The sequence below is a fragment of the Pongo pygmaeus genome, chromosome 20 (assembly GCF_028885625.2).
Source record: "Pongo pygmaeus isolate AG05252 chromosome 20, NHGRI_mPonPyg2-v2.0_pri, whole genome shotgun sequence".
In the NCBI taxonomy this organism is placed as follows: Eukaryota; Metazoa; Chordata; class Mammalia; order Primates; family Hominidae; genus Pongo; species Pongo pygmaeus.
In genome coordinates, this window is record NC_072393.2 from 3,252,336 (window position 1) to 3,273,710 (window position 21,375).

At 55.5% G+C, this 21,375-nt stretch overlaps 1 protein-coding gene across 5 annotated transcripts in view; it reads left to right on the plus strand.

Moving 5' to 3' along the window:
• NFIC (nuclear factor I C) overlaps positions 1-21,375 on the plus strand; it is a 108,816-nt gene that overhangs the window by 17,009 nt on the left and 70,432 nt on the right. For all 5 annotated transcript variants that reach the window (XM_054461792.2, XM_054461795.2, XM_054461794.2 and 2 more), the window contains exon 2: positions 4,945-5,476. In XM_054461792.2, the coding sequence (XP_054317767.1) occupies positions 4,945-5,476 (532 nt within the window). The remainder of the gene's footprint in view (positions 1-4,944; positions 5,477-21,375) is intronic.

Here is a 21,375-nt window from a genome sequence, read left to right on the forward strand (position 1 = left end):
TTTTTTTTTTTTTTTTTTTTTTTGAGACGGAGTCTTGCTCTTGTTGCCCAGGCTGGAGTGCAATGGCATAACCTCGGCTCACTGCAACCTCTGCCTCCCTGGTTCAAGTGATTCTCCTGCCTTAGCCTCCCGAGTAGCTGAGATTATAGGCGCCTGCCACCATACCTGGCTAATTTTTTGTTATTTTTAGTAGAGATGGGGTTTCACCATGTTGGCCAGGCTGATCTCAAACTCCTGACCTCAGATGATCCACCCACCTCGGCCTCCCAAAGTGCTGGGATGACAGGCGTGAGCCACCACACCAGGCTGAGACCCCCATCTCTTTAAAAAAAAAAAAAAAAAAGGTAATAAAAATCACAATAGCCCCAGCACTTTGGGAGGCCGAGGCGGGTGGATCTCGAGGTCAGGAGATTGAGACCATCTTGGCTAACACAGTGAACCCCCATCTCTACTAAAAAAAAAAAAAATACAAAAAATTAGTCGGGCATGGTGGCAGGTGCCTGTAGTCCCAGCTATTCGGGAGGCTGAGGCAGGAGAATGGCGTGAACCCAGGAGGCGGAGTTTGCAGTGAGCTGAGATCGCATCACTGCACTCTAGCCTGGGTGACAGAGCGAGACTCTGTCTCAAAAAAAAAAAAAAAAAAAATTCCAATAGCAATGTAAGTTGTAATGGTAACAATCATCTCATCATTAATAACAATGTAGTCCTTTGAAAGCTGGGGGGAGGAAAACAGCTTTCTGTGCTAGGAAGGGATCACCCCTGTCCGAAATGCCCAGCCCAGCCTGGTCAAGGCAGGGAGATGGAAAGGCAGTTTTGCTTCTCTTTCTCTTCTTGTTCCTTGAATTTATTCCACCTTGAGGCTGAGAAACCAGGTCCCGGATGTTTTTAATTTGTTTTATTTTATTTTTTATTTTTTTAGAGACAGGGTCTTACTCTATCCCCCAGGCTGGAGTGCAGTGGCACAATCACAGCTCACTGCAGCCTCGACCTCTGAGGCTCAAGTGATCCTCCCACCTCAGCCTCCTAAGTAGCTAGGACTACAGATGTGCACCACAGCAATTATGCCCAGCTAATTATTTTTGTAATTTTTAGTAGAGACGGGGTTTCGACATGTTGGCCAGGCTGCTCTCAAACTCTTGGGCTCAAGTGATCCGTCCACCTTGGCCTCCCAAGTAGCTGGGACTACAGGCGCGCACCACAAAAATTATGCCCAGCTAATTTTTGTAATTTTTGTAAAGATAGGGTTTTGCCTGCTGGGCACAGTGGCTCACGCCTGTAATCCCAACACTTTGGGAGGCAGAGGCAGGTGGATCACCTGAGGTCAGGAGTTGAAGATCAGCCTGGCCAACATGGCGAAACCCCATCTCTACTAAAAATACAAAAATTAGCTGGGCATGATAGTGTGTGCCTGTAATAGTATGTGCCTGTAATCCCAGCTACTCAGGAGGCTGAAGCAGGAGAATCTCTTGAACCTGGGAGGCGGAGGTTGCAGTGAACCGAGACTGTGCCACTGCACTCCAGCCTGGGTGACAAGAGTGAAACTCTGTTTCCAAAAAAAAAAAAAGAGAGATGGGGTTTCGCCATGTTGCCCAGGCTGGGATTGAACTCCTGGGCTCAAGTGATCCACCCACCTCAGCCTCCCAAAGTTCTGGGATTATAGGCGTTAGCCATAGTCCCCAGCGGAGATCCCAAATGCTATGCAGACTCGGTTTCCCTTGCTGGAAAATAGGAAGAATGGGAGGGGCCTCCCCACACCCAGACAGGGAGCCAGGGGCCTCCCACTGCCCCACATTTCTCTCCAAGGGGGTGCTGTTATTTTCGTGGGGAGGTCAGATGAGTGCAGGTTCCAGTCCACCTCTGCCCCCCATGGCCGGGTTCCCCCTCAAGGCCTCAGTTTCCTCATCTGTAGCATGGGTGTTGTGACTGCGCTCAGACACCGGTTCATCATGATTTGGGAGTAGGTTGAAGTCCCAGCTCTGGCCCAGTCTCAGCGCCTTCCCAGCCCTCGGATTTTCCATCTCCAGGATGAGTCTGCAGGGAACGGGGTGGCCCCTCTCCCCAGCTCTGAACCTTCGTGGCTGAGCGTCTGCTTCTCTCGTCTCAGTTTCTGTATCAGCATAGTGGGTTCATGGAAAGGGGAAAGAAGGGAGAGGACTCTACCCAGGATCTCTCCTCCCTCTGATTAATCCTGGTGCACTTGGATCTCTTATCTTTTGATGCAGAAATCTCCCCACCCTTCCATCAGCCCCCAACCTCCAGGCGGGCCTAGTGTCTGCCTGTGGACCTCAGCCAAGCCTGTCTGTACATCTGCTCTATAGGAACAAGCTTTTGTAGTCAATTTTTGTTTTTTGTTTTCCCAAGACGGAGTCTTGCTCTGTCACCCAGGCTGGAGTACAGTGAAGCGATCTTGGCTCACTGCAACCTCCGCCTCCCGGGTTCAAGCAATTCTGCCTCAGCCTCCCAAGTAGCTGGGATCACAGTCATGCGCCACCACGCCTGGCTAATTTTTGCATTTTTAGTATAGACAGAGTTTCACCATGTTGGCCAGGCTGGTCTTGAACTCCTGACTTCATCATCTGCCCGCCTCGGTCTCCCAAAGTGATAGGATTACAGGCATGCACCACCGCGCCCCACTGGATTTTTTTTTTTGAGACAGAGTCTCACTCTGTCGCCCAGGCTGGAATGTAGTGGCGAGCTCTCGGCTCACTGCAACCTCTGCCTCCTGGGTTCTCCTGCCTCAGCCTCCTGAGTAGCTGGGACTACAGGTGTGTGCCACCATGCCCAGCTAATTTTTGTATTTTTAGTAAAGATGGGGTTTCACTATGTTGGCCAGGCTGGTCTCAAACTCTTGACCTCAAGTGATCCGCCTGCCTCAGCCTCCCAAAGTGCTGGGATTACGGCGTGAGCCACTGTGCCCAGCCTCATTTTTTTTTCTTTCCTTTTTTTTGAGTTAGGGGTCTCACTTTGTCACCCGGGCTGGAGATCAATGGTACAACCTTGGCCCACTGCAGCCTTGATCTCCTGGGCTGAATTGATCTTCCCACCTCAGCCTCCCAAGTAGCTGGGACTACAGGCATGCATCACCACGCCTAGCTAAGTTTTGATTTTGTAGAAATGGGGCCTCGCTATGTCATCCAGGCTGGTCTTGAACTCCTGGGCTCAAGCATTCCACCCACTGTGGCCTCCCAAAGTGCTGGGATTACAGGTGTGAGCCACCATGCTTGGCCACTGACCCTAGTTTTTTTTTGTTTTGTTTCCTTTTTGGGGGGACGGAGTCTTGCTCTGTCGCCCAGGCTGGAGTGCAGTGGCGCAATCTCAGCTCACTGCAAGCTCCGCCTCCCAGGTTCACGCCAATCTCCTGCCTCAGCCTCCTGAGTAGCTGGGACTACAGGCGCCCACCACCACGCCCAGCTAATTTTTTTGTATTTTTTTAGTAGAGACGGGGTTTCACTGTGTTAGCCAGGATGGTCTCAATCTCCTGACCTTGTGATCTGCCTGCCTTGGCCTCCCAAAGTGCTGGGATTACAGGCGTGAGCAACCGTGCCCAGGCTTGTTCTTTTTTTTTTTTGAGACAGTGTTTCACTCTTGGCACCCAGGCTCCCAGGCTAGAGTGCAGTGGCGCAATCTCAGCTCACTGCAACCTCTGCCTCCCAGGTTCAAGCGATTCTCCTGTCTCAGCCTCCTGAGTAGCTGGGATTACAGGTGTGCTCCACTATGCCTGGCTACATTTTTTTGTATTTTTAGTAGGGACGGGATTTGCCATGTTGGCCGGGCTGGTCTCGAGCTCCTAACCTCGGGTGATCCACCTGCCTCGGCCTCCCAAAGTGCTAGGATTATAGGTGTGAGCCACCGCGCCCAGCCTTTTTTTTTTTTTTTTTTCTGACAGTCTTGCTCTGTCGCCTAGGCTGGAGTGCAGTGGCACCATCACAGCTCACTGCAGCATTAAACTCCTGGGCTCAAATGATCCTCCCACCTCAGCCTTCCAACTAGCTGCGACTACAGTTGCAAACTACCATGCCTGACTAATTTGTGTTTTTCTGGTTTTGTTTGTTCGTTTGTTTTGTAGTGATGGGGTTTTACCATATGGCTCAGACTGGTCTCAAACTTCTGGGCTCAAGAAATCCTCCCTCCTCGGCCTCCCAAAGTGCTGGGATTACAAGCGTGAGCCATTACACCCAGCCCAACCCTAGTTGCAATAGGCAGAGAATAGGTCCCTGACATCTTTGTTCTCCCAACCTCAGTTTTACCCGTCTGTACAATGGGTTGTCCATGAGCCTCCACCTGGCCCCCTTAGCTTGCTCCGTCTGCATGCTGGGGTTCAAGATAGGTCCTCCACGGCTGGGCATGGTGGCTCACACCTGTCATCCCAGCATTTGGGGAGGCCAAGAGCCAAGGCGGGCGGATCACGAGGTCAGGAGATCGAGACCATCCTGGCCAACACGGTGAAACCCCATCTCTCCTAAAAATACAAAAATGACCCGGGCGTGGTGGTGGGCACCTGTAATCCTAGCTACTCGGGAGGCTGAGGCAGGAGAATCGCTTGAACCCGGGAGGTGGAGGTCGCAGTGAGCCGAGGTTGCGCCACTGCACTCCAGCCTTGGCGTTAAGAGCAAGACTATGTCTCAAAAAAAAAAAAAAAAAAAAGATGGTCCTCCACAAACTTCCACCTTGATTTGTGCCTCTCACATAGTCCAAGTCTCAGTTTGCTCCTCTGGGCGATGGGTTCTTGCAGGTCCCTGATAAACTTCTCCTGGGTCCCCGGGGCCTTCTGTGTGCCTCCGGTGGCGTGCACGGGTCTGCAGCGACCCCCTGCCCACCTCTGCCGAGCCCCTCCCACTCTGCGGGTCTGTCCAGGGCCCCTCCGACCTCAGCCTTCGGGGCCGGGCAGTGGGTCCTCCCTCTGCGTCCCTGGCGCCCCTGACCTCTCGCCTCTCCGGCCTGCAGGATGAGTTCCACCCGTTCATCGAGGCCCTGCTGCCTCACGTCCGCGCCTTCGCCTACACCTGGTTCAACCTGCAGGCGCGGAAGCGCAAGTACTTCAAGAAGCACGAGAAGCGGATGTCGAAGGACGAGGAGCGTGCGGTCAAGGACGAGCTGCTGGGCGAGAAGCCCGAGGTCAAGCAGAAGTGGGCGTCGCGGCTGCTGGCCAAGCTGCGCAAGGACATCCGGCCCGAGTGCCGCGAGGACTTCGTGCTGAGCATCACCGGCAAGAAGGCGCCGGGCTGCGTGCTCTCCAACCCCGACCAGAAGGGCAAGATGCGGCGCATCGACTGTCTCCGGCAGGCGGACAAGGTGTGGCGGCTGGACCTCGTCATGGTCATCCTGTTCAAGGGCATCCCGCTGGAGAGCACCGACGGCGAGCGCCTGGTCAAGGCCGCGCAGTGCGGCCACCCGGTCCTGTGCGTGCAGCCGCACCACATCGGCGTGGCCGTCAAGGAGCTGGACCTCTACCTGGCCTACTTCGTGCGTGAGCGAGGTGAGGTGCGGCGGCCTGAGCGCAGCGGCCAGAGGGGAGGGTGTCTGATGGCGGTGACACGGGGCCAGGAGGGCCTGAGGGAGGAGGCCGGTGCGTGTAGGTGTGATGTGGTGGTCTGAGAGGGGAAGTGGGCCTTGGAGAGTGCCCAATGGGGGTGACACGGGGCAAGGAGCATCTGAGGGAGGAGGCTGCTGGGTATAGATGTGATGTGGTGGTCTGAGAGGGGAGGCGAGTCTAGGAGAATATCTAAAGTAGGTGACATGGCACAAGGAGAGTCTGAGAGAGGAGGCCAGCGCATATAGATGTGATGTGGTGGTCCAGGCGGGGCAGCAGGCCTGGGAGAGCATCTGATGGGGGTGACATGGTGCAAGGAGGGTCTGAGGGAGGAGGCTGGTGCGTGTAGATGTGACGTGGTGGTCCAAGCGGGGAGGCGGGCCTGGGAGAGCGTCTGACGGGGGGTGACATGGGGCAAGGAGGGTCTGAGGGAAGAAGCCAGCATGTGTAGATGTGATGTGGTGGTCTGAGGGGGGAGGCAGGCCTAGGAGAGCATCTAATGCGAGTGACATGGTGCAAGGAGCGTCTGAGGGAGGAGGCCAGTGCATGCAGGGCCCAGGGTGGCTGCTGATGGGATGTGGAGGTCAGATGGAGGAGGCAGGCCTAGCAGAGGTCTCAAGTGAGAGATGGTACAAGGAGGTTTTTTTGACGGAGGAGGCAGGTGGGCTGTGGCGCTCCAGTGGTAGAGGCAGGATCTCACCCTCACGTCTGAGGGAGGAGGCAGGAAGGCCCTTGAGGTCTCGGGGATGAGAATGTCCTAGATGGTCTTGGACGCAACGGACAGCCTTGCTGGGAGCAGCGGTGAGGAGAGGAGAGGGACAGGCCATCCCAGCCCTCCGAGGAGAGTCCGGAGAGTCCTGGCACCACTTTCTGTGAATGCTTGTTGGTTGATTGACTCTCAGACCATGCCAGCAGAGGCCTGATGAGCCTGGCCCTGCCATCGGGGTGTTTGCCGGTGGTCAAATGCCTGATGTTGAGACCAGCAAGCTTTGTGGGGGTGAGGAAATCCAAGGCGGCTTCCCAGAGGAGGTGCAGCTGAGCTCAGCTCTGCAGGATGGCCAGGCCACAGTGAACAAGGAGATGCCCCAGGGGGCCTGGCAGGAGCGTGGAGGTGACAGGCCTGATGCCTGTGCCTCTGGTCCCGGTGCTAAGAGCAGGGTTGGTCCTGTAGCTTCTTGGCTGTGTGGCCCTCTTGGACTTCAGTTTCTCCTGCCTGCCAAATGGTGGAGATGATCAGAGTCCGTAGCTGGATGGGGCTATGGGAGGTTCCAGAAGATCATGCGTGTAGCCACGTGCGAGGTGTCAGCTGCATCCCAAGACTGGAGTGGGTGCACAGCACACCCCTGCCATGCCCATCCAGGCCGTGTCTGGAGCACGCATGAACCCCCACACACCCAGGGGCTGCCAGAGCACGTGGGACGGGTGTACACCAGACGCAGACCCACGCAGGTCACCAGCCCAGCCCCAGCCCAGGCAGCACTCTATAGAAACAGGCAATTGCACAGCCTGAGAGGGAGGGGCATTTGCCGGAACAAGGGGGACCCTGGGGCCAGACCGCGCATGCTCCAGACATAGCCCTTCTTTTCCCCAGCTGTATGGACACATCCCTTTTCTGTGCCTCAGTTTCCTCCTTGGTGCAATGGGAGGAACAGCCATGCCACCTTCTAGAGCTGGCACAAGGGTGAGACAGGGTCATGGGTTCCCAGGCTCTAGGGTGTGTGGAAGAAGAGCAGGGCAGAGTTACCCAGTGTTTTGTTTTGTTTTGTTTTTTCCCTGGAGACAGGGTCTCGCTCTGTCACCCTGGCCGGAGTGCAGTGGTGCGATCTCGGCTCACTGTAGCCTCGACCTCTCAGGCTCAAGCGATCCTCCTGCCTCACCTTCCCAAGTAGCTGGGACTACAGGTGCACACCACCACACCCAGCTAATATTTTATTATTATTATTATTTTTGTAGAGACAGGGTCTTGCTATGTTGCCCAGGCTGGCCTCAAACTCCTGGGCTCAAGCCATCCTCCCGCCTTGGCCTCCCAAAGTGTTAGGATTACAGCAGGCTAGAGCCACTGCACCACACCAGTTACTCAGTCTTTTTTTTTTTTGGAGATGGAGTTTTGCCTGGTTGCCCTGGCTGGAGTGCAGTGACGCAATCTCGGCTCACTGCAATCTCCACCTCCCAGGTTCAAGCGATTCTCCTGCCTTTGCCTCCCCCAGTAGCTGGGATTACAGGTGCCTGCCACCATGCCTGGCTAATTTTTGTATTTTTAGTAGAGACGGGGTTTCACCATGTTGGCCATGCTGGTCTTGAACTCCTGAACTCAAATGATCCACTGGCCTCAGCCTCCCAAAGTGCTGGGATTACAGGCGTGAGCCACCGCGCCCGGCAGTTACCCAGTCTTGATCTTGATTCTTTGACCTTGACTTTAGCGTCTCTCTCCTCCCCCACCCCCACTGATGAGCAACAAACCTGCTGGGGTTGACTGTGAGGGGGCACTGGGGACGGTGGGGGCAGAGAGGTGGGCCAGGCGACTGCCTGTTGGGAGCAGGGGCCACCGTGGGGACGGAGGTGCTCATCGTCACACAGGGCCAGACCTCTCTGCCACCACACATCTTCCTCACCCGGGGCCCCGCCCCCACCTCCTCCACGCTGAGCTGATACAATTTTGAAGCAGCTTTCTGCTGCAGTCAGCACAACCTCTGGGCGCCTCCCCACCCCCACCCGGCCCCTCCCGCCTCTGCTCAGCAGGCAGGCCTGTGCCCCAGGTCAGGTTGGCCTCTCTGAGTGAAGGCTGCACCGTCCCTCGCCCCCAGCCTGCCCCCTTCATCCCCAAGGGAATCCCTGCTTCAATTGGCCCCAGCAGGCCACACCCTCCCCCAATTGGTCCCAGCAGGGCACACACCCCCCCCAACCCTCCCACCTGCCACTGCGGGTGCTCCAGCTCCTCATGGGGGTAAGAGCTGGGCCTGGACTCCAACCCTAGCTCAGCTGCCCACCGGCTGGGTGATCTGGGGCCAGTCACTCACCCTCTCTGTGCTTCATTTCCTTGTCTATAAACTAGGGGGCTCAAAAATGGTTGCCTTGTGGGAAATGTCAAGTGCCCAGGGTGAGGGCTCAGTAAACCACCCACGAGGCATCGTGAAGACCAGGCACTAGGCACGGGGCTAGGGCCCTTGATGGTTATCCTTACCAACATTATCCTCTTCGGGACTGGTTTGTTTGTTTGTTATTGGTTTGGTTTGTTTTTTTGGTTTTTTTTTTTTTGGTTTTTTTTTTTTTTTTTTTTTGAGGCAGACTCTTGCTCTGTCTCCCAGGCTAGAGTGCAATGACGCAATCTTGGCTCACTGCAACCTCTGCCTCCCGGATACAAGCAATTCTCCCGCCTCAGTCTCCCGAGTAGCTGGGACTACACATGCCTACCACCACACCTGGCTAATTTTTGTATTTTTAGTACGGATGGGGTTTCGCCATGTTGGCCAGGCTGGTCTCCAGCTCCTAAGCTCAGGTGATCCACCCACCTCGGCCTCCCAAAGTGCTGGGATTACAGGCGTGAGCCACTGCAACCGGCCTTGTTTTTTGTTTTTTGCAGAGATGGGATATCACTATGTTGCCCAGGCTACTCTCGAACTCCTGGGCTCAAGTGATCCTCCCGCCTTGGCCTCCCAAAGTGCCGGGATTACAGGTGTGACCCCCTGCGCCCGGCCCATCCTCCTCATTCTGATTATAATCTCCCACTGCCAGACCTTTCCTTATGCATTCCTTGGACATAGGATGTCTTTCCCATATGGAAAACCCCAACTCCGGCTGGGTGTGGTGGCTCATGCCTGTAATCCTAGCACTTTGGGAGGCCAAGGCAGGTGACTCTCCTGAGCTCAGGAGCTCGAGACCAGCCTGGGCAACATGGCAAAACCCCATCTCTACCAAATATACAAAAAATTAGCCACCTGCCTGGCTGGAAATTCTTTCCCATTCTCACAGCTGCCCTGTGAGGCAAGGATCATTGCTGTATGCATTTTTTTTTTGGGGGGGGGGGGTAGGGTCTCACTCTGTCGCCCAGGCTGGAGTGCAGTGGCGCGATCTTGGCTTACTGCAACGTCTACTTCCTGGGTTCAAGCGATTCTCATGCCTCAGCCTCCCGAGTAGCTGGGATTACAGGCGAGTGCCACCACACCTGGCCGATTTTTGTATTTTTAGTAGAGATGGGCTTTCACCATGTTGGCCAGGGTGGTCTGGAACTCATGGCCTCAAGTGATCCACCCGCCTCGGCCTCCCAAAGTGCTGGGATGACAGGCGTGAGCCACCGTGCCCGGCCTGTTGTATGCATTTTACAGAGGAGGAAACAGAGGCTCAGAAGAGGGATCTGACCTGCTGGGGTCACACAGCCGAGACGGGGCCAGGTAGGATTTGGACCCACAAGCAGCTTCTGCCTCTGCCCTGTCCTTGATACCTGCCTCATCCTCCGTTAATGTCAGAAGGGGATGGGTGGAAATTGTGGTGTGTGAGGGGGCAGTCTGCTGGCGTGGTGTGGTCACCTTCTGGCAGGGTCGTGTGAGGACCCCACAGGCTGAGGTCTTATGTAGGGTCCCCAGGCTGTGGCTGGCCTCCAGGCCTCAGCGCTGATCCCAGTGGTTGTCACCCTAACAGCAGGAAGACTGGCCACCGGCTTCCTTTTCTGAACCGAGAGTCCCCTTGGCTGTGGAGCGTCCCGGCCCAGCCAGAGTGCAGTGTCTGGCTTTCATTGGCCCTGCTGAGCAGCTGAGGCCCTGGGATAGAGGGAGAGGGAGGGACGGGCATTAGGCATAGGGCCTTGGCTGGCCTCTTGGAGGGGTGCAGGGTGGATGGTGGTGGAGGGGCACCTGCCACGGGGCTGAAAGGAGCCACCACTTGTAACATCACAAGTGAGAGAGGGGGCCGGGCGCGGTGGCTCACACCTGGAATCCCAGCACTTTGGGAGGCCGAGGCAGGCGGATCACCTGAGGTCAGGAGTTCGAGGCCAGCCTGGCCAACATGGTGAAACCCCATCTCTACTAAAAATACAAAAATTAGCCGGGCGTGGTGGCGGGCGTCTGTAGTTCCAGCTACTCGGGAGGCTGAGGCAGGAGAATTGCTGGAACCTGGGAGGTTGCAGTGAGCCAAGATCGCGACACTGCACTCCAGCCTGAGCGACAGAGTGAGACTCTGTCTCAAAAAATTAAAATTAATAAGAAGAGGGTGTCAGGGAACGGCAGGAAAACAAAGCAGGGAGGGACATGGAGGGGGGCTGGGGGCCACTCTGGATGGGGAGGGCTTCTCTGAGGAGGCATCTTTGAGGTGAGGCTTGAAGGGGATGAGGGAGTCTGGAGAGGCTGGACGGAGGGAGCAGTGGGGGGGTTACAGCCAGTGCGAAGGCCTGGAGCCCAGGAGCAGCACGTGCTGCTGGCTGGGATGTTCAGGGGGTAGTGAGTAGCGAGGGCCGTCCTGTGGCCTTCCAGTGAGGGTGACCAGCCGGGGGTGGGGCGGGAGAGGGTGACCCGGGTGCTCTCCGACCTGCCACGTGCTGGGGAAGGAGCCTGCAGGAACCAGGGCCCAGAGAGGGAAGCCGCCTGCCCGCCCAGGGCCTAAACCCAGCCAGGCCTCCCCGCCCCCTCTGGCAGCCCAAGAAATCTGAGGCGCGGGTGGGCACCGTGCCAGGGCTGGGTGGGGGAGGGGCTGCCAGGCCCGCCCGCCCCAGCAGCTGCCAGCCCGCCCCGAGCCGCCAGCCCAGATGGTGCCCATCTGCTGACGCCGCCATGGGCCAGCCTCCCGTTCCCGCCTTGCGTCATGCCAAGCTCCTGCAGTCCAGCGCCCAGAATGGTGCAGTGGGCAGAGCCCGGCCCGGGAAGCTCACAGCACGCCAGAGAGGCTGCCCCGGGTGCCCTGGAGAGGGTGGCAGGAGAAACATGGGAGGGGGAGGTCCCCAGCGCTTCCTGGATGGAATTGGGGAGCAAGGACCCCAACAGCGATAATGATGGCGGCAAACACACATGGAGTGCCCTCTGTGTGCCAGGCTCCAAGGCCACTGCTCACCCTAACTGGTTTAATTCTCTCCCCCATCCAAGCAGGAAGGGACTTTGGCCTTCTCTCGTGTTCTAGTGGAGGAAGCAGAGACCCAGAGTCTTGGACAAGAGTCATTTGTCCAAGCTCACAAAGCTCCTCAGGGGCAGAGCCAGAATGAGAATCCAGAACCCCTTTGAAAAAGGGATTGAGGCCAGGCGAGGTGGCTCCCGCCTGTAATCCCAACACTTTGGGAGGCTGAGGCAGGAGGATCACTTGAGGCCAGGAGTTCGAGACCAGCCTGGGCAACATAGCATGACCACGCCCCACCCCCAACAAAATTTTTAAAAATGAGCCAGGTGTGGTGGTGTGTACCGGTAGTCCCAGCTACTCGGGAGGCTGAGGCGGGAGGATGGCTTGAGCCCAGGAGTTGGAGGTTGCAGTGAGCTGTGATCCCACCACTGCACTACAGCCTGGGTGACAAGGCAAGACCTTATCTTTAAAAACCGTTTTTTTTAAATGTGTGATTGAGGCCAGGTGTGGTGGCTCACACATGTAATCCCAGCTACACAGGAGGCTGAGGCAGGAGAGTCGCTTGAACCTGGGAGGCAGAGGTTGCAGCCAGCTGAGATCGCGCCACTGCACTCCAGCCTGGGTGACAGAGTGAGACCCTGTCTCAAAAAAAGGGAGGTGGTATTGAAACCCCTTAAACCTCTTTTCAACAACAAACTAAAAGTGCCCTTTGAGGTTATCTAGTGGAAGCCACACCCTCTGAGTCATACAGATCATACAGTGCAGGCCGTGCACACTCAGGGAGTAAATGAATGAATGAATGAATGAATGAATGAGGTGAACCCTATGGAAGGGGACCAAGCCTGGGGCCAGGGTGTCCATAAAGCTCACCCTGAGCTTGATGGCAGGAGAAAGGTTCTTAACCTGGGAGTGAGGGGCCTGGGTCAGCCACAGCGCCGCCCTGGTTTGCTGTGTGGCTTTGAGAAAAGTCCTGCCCTCTCTGGTCTGGGGTTGAGGGGAGTGGAGGGTGGGAAGGGGCGGCCTTGTGGGCCACAGACAGGAGCAAGCCAGGTCTTCACTGAAAGCCTCCCGTCCTCTTCTGTCTTTATTGATCTTCATCCCGGTTGTGGGTGCTGCACTGGGGAGAAAGGCCATGAGCTCAGGTGACGGTGCCTGTTTATTTGTATGATGGACAGAATTTGTGTTCCCGTGTGCTCCAGGCAGTGTGGGGCGCATTCTTCTCTTTGAGCCTTAGTTTTTGCCTCTGTAGAATGGGAAGAATCAGAGCTGTGCCCGTTGCATTAAAGATTGGAGTCAGTGGTCTCTGAGAAGCATACAGGAGGCACTCAATAAATGCTCATTTCTGGCCAGGCGCAGTGGCTCACGCCTGTAATCCCAGCACTTTGGGAGGCCGAGGCGGGTGGATCACCTGAGGTCGGGAGTTCGAGACCAGCCTGACCAACATGGAGAAACCCCATCTCTGCTAAAAATACAAAAAATTAGCCAGGCATGGTGGCACATGCCTGTAATCCCAGCTACTCAGGAGGCTGAGGCAGGAGAATCGCTTGAGCCCAGGAGGAGGAGGTTGCAGTGAGCCGAGATTGCGCCATTGCACTCCAGCCTGGGCAACAAGAGTGAAACTCCGTCCCAAAAACAAAACAAACAAACAAAAAAATGCTCATTTCCTCCCTGGATTCTCTCCCCAACCCCAGGAGGGAAGGAGGGAGGTCCCAGTGCCGCTGTAAAACCCTAGACCTCCTTTTCCCAACCCAGTGAGCCAGTGGGGGCACCAGTGACCCAGGAGTGGCTGTCGCCAGAAGCTGGACCGAGTCACCCTTTCCAGGTGTCTGGACAGCAGAGGGGTGGAGGGGTTCCTGGCAGCAGCAGCCTGGTATCCCCCCAGGGCTGGGCAGCCAGGTGTGCCAGCCGTCTGTCTGTGCAGAGAAGGTGGCTGCCGGGCATGAGTCGCAGACGCCAGCTGATGGTGTATTTATAGCAACGGCAGGAGTCCGCGGGGCACACATCAGTGGTAAAGAGGGACGGGCAGGTGGGGGTCCAGCTCCCACAGCAAACAAGAGCCCACCAGGACTGGCCAGGGAGCTGAGCAGAGTGTCAGGGAGAATGACGGGCATGTCGTGCAGCCGGGAGGCTTAGGATCACACCCCTCGGCTCAGGAACTGCGTGATGTTTGACAAGTGACGTTGCAGCTGTGGGCCTCAGTTTCCTCCCCCATCAAATGGGGATGATAATAATCCTGCCCACCTAATAGGGCTGCATAGGATCCAATTAGTGCATGAAAAGCGTGAGGACAGGGCCAGGTATACAATAAGCACTCAAAAGTGATTTGTTGCCTAAAAAAGGGAGGGAATCCCAACATGGGCTACAATGTGGACACATCTTGAGGATGTCACACTCAGTGAAATAAGCCAGACACAGAAGGACAAATCCTGTGTGATTTCACTCCTAGGAGGTCCCTAGAGTCGCCAAATTCACAGAGACAGAAAGTAGGATGAGGCGTGCCAGGGGCTGGGGTGGGGGCTGGGGAGAGAGTGTTTCATGGGGACGGAGTTTCAGTTTGGGAAGATGAGAAGATTCTGGAGAGGATGGTGGCAATGGTTATACAACCCTGTGAATACGCTTAACGCTGGGTTAATGCCACTGAACTTAGAAATGGTTAAAAGAGAGGCAGGAGGATTGCTTAAGGCCAGGAGTTCGAGACCAGCCTGGCCAACACAGCGAGACTTCATCTGTACAAAAAATTTAAAAATTATCTGGGCGTGGTTGCACGCACTTGTGTTCCCATCTACTCAGGAGGCTGAGGCAGGAGGATCGCTTGAGCCCAGGAGTTTGAGGCTGCAATGAGCTATGATCACACCTCTGCATTCCAGCCTGGGCAACAGAGCAAGACCTTGTCTCAAAACCAGAACTACCACCCCCTCCCAAAAATGGTAAATTTATGTTATCTAGATTTTACTACGATCTAAAAATGTAGTTCTAGTTGTGAATAATGACAATAACAAGTAATAATGTTATATCTATGGCTGGCTGTGGTGGCTCACGCCTGTAATCTCAGCACTTTGGGAGGCTGAGGCGGGAAGATCACTTGAGGTCAGGAATTCGAGACCAGCCCGCCCAACATGGTAGAACCCTGTCTCTAATAAAAATACAAAAATTAGCCAGGCATAGGCCAGGCACAGTAGCTCACGCCTGTAATCTCAGCACTTTGGGAGGCTGAGGCAGGCAGACCACGAGGTCAGGAGTTCGAGACCAGCCTGGCCAACATAGTGAAAACCAGTCTCTACTAAAAATACAAAACCTAGCTGGGCGTGGTGGTGCATGCCTGTAGTCCCAGCTACTTGGGAGGCTGAGGCAGGAGAATCGTTTGAACCCGGGAAGTGGAGGTTGCGGTGAGCTGAGATTGCACCACTGCCCTCCAGCCTAGGCAACAGAGTGAGACTCCGTTTCAAAAAAAAAAAAAAGTTATATGTGTAACAATGTAATAATTAGTAACATGTCATATATAATCATGGAACAATAACCAAGAAAAATAGTGTCTGCGGTAACAGCACGTAGTTATTATTGTCATTATCATGATCGTCATCACTGTAGTTCTCGTCCAGCTCTGCCCTGCAGACAGCTGTGTAACCCTGGGTGAGTTTCTTGCCAGCTCTGTGCTTTACTGCCTCATCTGTGAATTGAGCATAGGGGGTGCCTAGCAATTTAAATGAGATAATATCCCCTTTTTTTTTTTTTTTGAGATGGAGTCTTGCTCTGTCACCCAGGCAGGAGTGCAGTGGCATGATCTTGGCTCACTGCAACCTCCAACTCCCAGGTTCAAGTGATTCTCCTGCCTCAACCTCCCGAGTAGCTGGGATTACAAGCTCATGTCACCACACCCGGCTAATTTTGGTATTTTTAGTAGAGAGGGGGTTTCACTATGTTGGCCAGGCTGGTTTCGAACTTCTGACCTCAGGTGATCTACCCACCTTGGCCTCCCAAAGTGCTGGGACTACAGGCGTGAGCCACCGCACCCGGCCTAAATGAGATAATATCTATGAAAAAACTAACCCTTTGCACGTGATAAGTGCTGGGAACTGGTGGGCTCTTTGAGGAGTAGGTCCTTCCACCACCCCGCAGATGCCCCTACGCAGCAGAATGCTGGTTTCTGCATGAATGCATTTGCGTGGGGACTCCTGAGACAGCCCCTAAGGGAGCCCTCATTCACCCGGGTGGGGCCCGGCCCTCCCAGAGCCAGTGGGAAGGGACGGCGCCTTGTTGCACCTGTGATGCCCCCCGTTATGGCTGGGCTGCAGTTGTCACCCTGGCCCTGTGCCTGGCAAGCCAAGGGGAGGCTGAGGGCAGCTAGGGACAGCTCTGTGCCCACAGTCCCCTCCAGCCAGCTGCCAGGCCAGCCCCCTCCCTCCAGCTGGGTGTGGGCAGGAAGTCACAGATGGTCAGGGTTGGTGAGGGGTGAAGCAGGGGGCATTTGGGGACACCGGATGTCTTGTCCAGATGGGGAAACTGAGGCCCAGAGAGGGGCGAGGCATTGCCCAGAGTTGCCGAGGAAGGGCCTTGGCTCTTGTCCCTTCTAAGTCCCATCTTTATTGTTATTTTTTATTTTTTAGAGACGGAGTTTTGCCCTGTCGCCCAGGCTGGAGTGCAGTGGCGTGATCTCGGCTTGCTGCAACCTCCGCCTCCTCAGTTCAAGCGATTCTCCCGCCTCAGCCTCCCAAGTAGCTGGGATTACAGGTGCCCGCCACCATGCCCACCTAATTTTTGTATTTTTAGTAGAGATGGAGTTTCACCATGTTGGCCAGGCTGGTCTCGAACTCCTGACGTCGTGATCCACCTGCCTCAGCCTCCCGAAGTGCTGGGATTACAGGTGTGAGCCACCGCACCCAGGCTGAGTCCCATCTTTAGGTCCGCTTGGCTGTTCCAAGTCCACCTGGAGGGGTGGTAGGGCCAGCAAGGAGGGACCCTAGGGTCTCAGGGCAGAGGATCTGCCGGAGGAGAGGGAGAAGGGGGTTCTGAGGGGAGGAAGACGCGAGAATCCCAATGCTGAAGTGGTTTCTAGATTCTCCAGGGCATGAGTCCTGAAATCCCCAAGGCCTGAGTTCTAGAATATCTTCCACTGGGGTCCTGACCACACAGGTGATTCTAGAATTCTCCTAGGTGAGTTCCAGACCCAGAGATCCAGGAGAAATAGAATGTTGGCCGGGCGTGGTGGCTAACACCTGTAATCCCAGCACTTTGGGAGACTGAGGAGGGCAGATCACTTGAGGTCAGGATTTCAAGACCAGCCTGACCAACATGATGAAACCCGGTCTCTACTAAAAATACAAAAATGAGCCAGGCGTGGTGGCGTGAACCTGTAATCCCAGCTACTCTCAGGAGGCTGAGACAGGAGAATCGCTTAAACCCAGGAGGCAGAGGCCACAGTGAGCCGAGATCATGCCACTGTACTCCAGCCTGGGCAACAGAGTGAGACTCTAACTCTTTTGCCCAGACTGGAGTGCAGTGGTGCAAACACAGCTCACTGCAGCCTTCAACTTCCAGGTTCAAGCGATCCTACCACCTTAGCCTCCCAAGTTGCTGGGGCTGGGATTACAGGCACATACCACCATGGTTGATTTTTTTTTTTTTTTTTTTTTTTAGTAGAGATGAGGTCTCACTACGTTGCCCAGGCTGGAGTGCTGTGGTGGAATCATAGCTCACTGCAGCCTCAACCTCCCAGGCTCAAGTGATCCTCCTCCTTCAGCCTCCCAGGTAGCTGGTAGTATAGGCGTACAGCACTACACCTAGCTGATTTTTTATTTTTATTTATTTATTTATTTATTTACTTTTTGAGACGGAGTCTTGCTTTGTTGCCCAGGCTGGAGTGCAGTGGCGCAATATCGGGTCACTGCAACCTCCACCTCCCGGGTTTAAGCGATTCTCCTGCCTCAGCCTCCCGAGTACCTGGGATTACAGGCGCCCGCCACCACACCGGCTAATTTTTGTATATTTAGTAGAGACGGGATTTCTCCATGTTGGCCAGGCTGGTCTCAAACTCCTGACCTCAGGTGATCTGCCTGCCTCGGCCTCCCAAACTGCTGGGATGACAGGCATGAACCACCGCGCCCGGCCTTATTTTTATTTTTCATAGACAGAAGGTCTCACTCTGTGGCTCATGCTGGGATTTCAGGCTCTTTGAGCTTTCTTCCATATTGGTTAGGGCTGGAGCGGGACTTCACTGTGGCGGGAGGTATTTGGGCTCAAGGAGAGCAGTTGTGGGGACTGGTGGTGACCCCCAGTTACTGTCTGTTGTGCTTTGGACACCAGGCATGGGAAGCCTGGCTGTAAGTAAGTGTGTGTTTCCAAGAGGCTGTTATGGGGCCTCGGGCACATCCTCACTGGGTCTGGATCCCAGCCTGTCTACCACCAGCCGTCCCTTCTGGTGGGCAGAGCTATGTGAGAACTTCCCACAGGGACACCACGGCCGCTCGTAGCCCAGAGCTTACAGAGCTTTGTTCAAAGGCAATGGCCCGGGGCCGAGCACTGCGGCTCACACCTGTAATCCCGGCACTTGCAGAGGCCAAGGTGGGTGGATCACCTGAGATGAGGAGTTCGAGACCAGTCTGGCCAACATGGCGAAACCCTGTCTCTACTAAACATGCAAAAATTAGCCAGGCGTAGTGGCACATGTTTGTAGTCTCAGCTACTCGGGAGGCTGAGGCAGGAGAATCACTTGAACCCAGAAGGCGGAGGTTGCGGTGAGCCAAGATCATGCCATTGCACTCCAGCCTGGTGACAGAGTGAGACTCCATCTCAAAAAAACAAAAAAACAAACAAAAAAGCAGTGGCCGTCATGATCGGTTGTGGCATCTAGCGGGAGGCAGGGGTGTCTGCATGTGTGTTTGGGGTGCATTGTGGGGGGACTGCAGGTGTATTGAGGGCTTACCAAGTGCCTGGCTCATCTGAGCCCTCCGGAAACTACATTGTTGGCCACTACCTCACCGTCTCACAACCACCCACTGAGGTCGGAATGATCATTAACGGCATTTAACAGATGGGGACACTGAGGCCCAGAGAGGCAAAGTCACTGGCTTGGCCCAAGGTCACATAGCTAAGGAGCAGAGTCGGGATTTAAATCCAAGCCTGGGAGATCCCAGGGCCCACAGTGGGCACCACATAAAGGGGCTGTTTGGGGTATGGCAGGGACTGCCCTGGAACGTTCTGGATCCTGCCTTTGGGCCTACAGGGCTTTGGTGCCGGTGAGCGGGCCGCAGGTTCAGCTGGCTCAAGGAGGAGCTTCGGTGCTGCAGCTGGGCTGGGGGCTGGGCCGGCCTCAAACCCCTGGACCTGGGAAATCAGGGAGGTGTGAGCTGCATCTAAGGTCAGATGTCTCTGGGCCTCTGTCTCTGTCTCTCTCTCTCTACCTCTGATTCTCCCCAAGCTGCTTTGTCTCAGTCCCTGTCTATTCCCACCCCACCTCACCATCTCTCCCAGCCTTGCGAGTCTCCTCCCAGCCCCCCATCCCACCCAGTGGGCTGCCCGGAGGTGGCGGCAACGGGGCAGCTGAATGGGCCTCTTGTTCCTGGCCACACCCGCCCCTTGGGGTCACCCTGGGACATGCCCAGGCAGCGTGGCTACCTTAAAGGGCCAGTGCCCAGAAAGAATGTGAGCGGGGGAGGCTGCGTCCACTCCCAAATCCCACCCCCTCCCAAAGGTGGACCACTCATGTGTCTGACGGGGGTGGGGAGCTGTGTACCTACACACCCTCGTGGCTTGGAGGAGGCCTGTCTGGAGAAGGAGATGTGATAGGGTTTGGGTTTGACCTTGGATAAATCCCTTCATCTCTCTGTGCCTCAGTTTCCCCATCTAGATCAGGGGGCTCCTTGGAGCCACCCCTGTGGGTTGCTGGGCAGATGGCATATTATCTGGGATTTTGCACACAGTTGACGCTCTTCCTGTGCCCACTGTGCATTGATAGAGCACCTGCCGTTTCAGCCCAGCATTCATCCACTGTGCAGACTTGGCAATTCCTTCTTCACCTTGCTCCGTGCCTCAGTTTCCCCAAATGTAGAAAGAGGCAATGGCTGTCTTAGCTTCACAGAGAGCTATGCAAGGATTGAGTCGGTTTGTGGAATTAGAGGGTATTAGGGAGAAGGGCCTGAAACACTGCCAAGTGTCACCTCCACTGGTGCACTTATTGAGCACCAGCTGCATACCAGGCCTTGCTGAGGAAGCCTCACTGCAGAGGTTGCAGTGAGCTGAGAGGGGAAGGCCACCCAGCCTGGATCTCACTCTGGTGTCATTGCCTCCTCCCTCTGCTCAGGGCTGTGCAGCTTCAGGCTGCTCCCCTGCCCTCTCTGGGCCTCAGTTTCACCTTCAGAGCAATGGGAACAGCCCCATCCTTTCACACACTGGAAACCATCACCTTCTCCTGCCTGAGAGGGGGTTGTGCTGTCTCTGGGAATCCCAGGCATCCCCCAGACAGGAGTCAACCCAGAGGCCCTCGGACCCGGGCTGTACCCTGTGACTGCTCCGGGCGGCTACAACGCTACCGTGCTCCAGGCCAGCCCCACAGACAGCCCGGGACAGGTTGCTGCCGGATGGACAAGCCTGTGCCTCGCTGCCTTATGTAACCAGTTTATGCAAGGGCAGCCGGCCCGCTTACATAAGGGGAGGCCGGGCCAGCACCCAGCTGGGGAGGGGGAGGCTCTTAAAGGGACCGGTGTCCCCCGCGGCTCCCTCCACGGGCACTGGTGCGAATTCATAGGCGAGCTGCGGACTCCACTCTCAGCAAGGCCATTAATGTCATTATGATTATCTTTGTGGATGTTGTTTATCATCACTATATTCCTTCCCCAGGGCGGGGGTTCAGCTGAGCGGAGGACCACGCCCAGCGCTTGGGCAGAGGCTTGGGCTGTGACGCTGGCTCTGGGTGTCACCTGGTTAAGTCCCTGTCTCTGAGCCTCAGCCTCCCCTTCTGCACAGTGGGGCAGTGCAGGAAGGCGTGAGGTCCTAGAGGGTCCTGGCCCTGCTGCCTGTTCAGTGTGTGGCCTCAGGCAGTGGCATCCCCTCTCTGGGCGTCAGTTTCCCCATCTATAAAATAGTGCCTGCTCTGTGGGGTTGCTGAGGGAGAGTCGATAAGACACATTAAGAGTTTACATGCCCGCCGGGCATGGTGGCTCACACCTGTAATCCCAGCGCTTTGAGAGGCTGATACAGGAGGATCACTTGAGGCCAGGAGTTCAAGACCAGCCTGGGCGACATAGTGAGATGCCCATCTCTACAAAAAATAAAACTTAGCCAGGCATGGTGATGTGTGCCTGTAGCCCCAGCCACTCGAGAGGTCGAGGCAAGAGGATTGCTCTAGTCTGGGAGGTTGAGGCTGCAGTGAGCTGTGATTGGGCCACTGCACTCCAGCCTGGGTGACAGAGCAACACCCTGTCTCAAAAAATAAAAATAGGACGGGCATGGTGGCTCATGCCTATAATCCCAGCACTTTGGGAAGCCGAGGCAGACGGATCACTTGAGGTCAAGAGTTCCAGACCAGCCTGGCCAACAAGGGGAAACCCCGTCTCTACTAAAAATACAAAAATTAGCTGGGTGTGTGGTGGGAGCCTGTAATCCCAGCTACTGGGAAGGCTGAGGCAGGAGAATCATTTGAACCTGGGAGGTGGATTATAGTGAGCCGAGATCGTGCCACTGCACTCTAGCCTGGGCGACAGAGCAAGACTCCATCTCAAAAAATAAATAAGTAAATAAAAATAGGCTGGGCACAGTGACTCACACCTCTAATCCCAGCCCTTTGGGAGGCTGAGGCGGGAGGATCACTTGAGCCC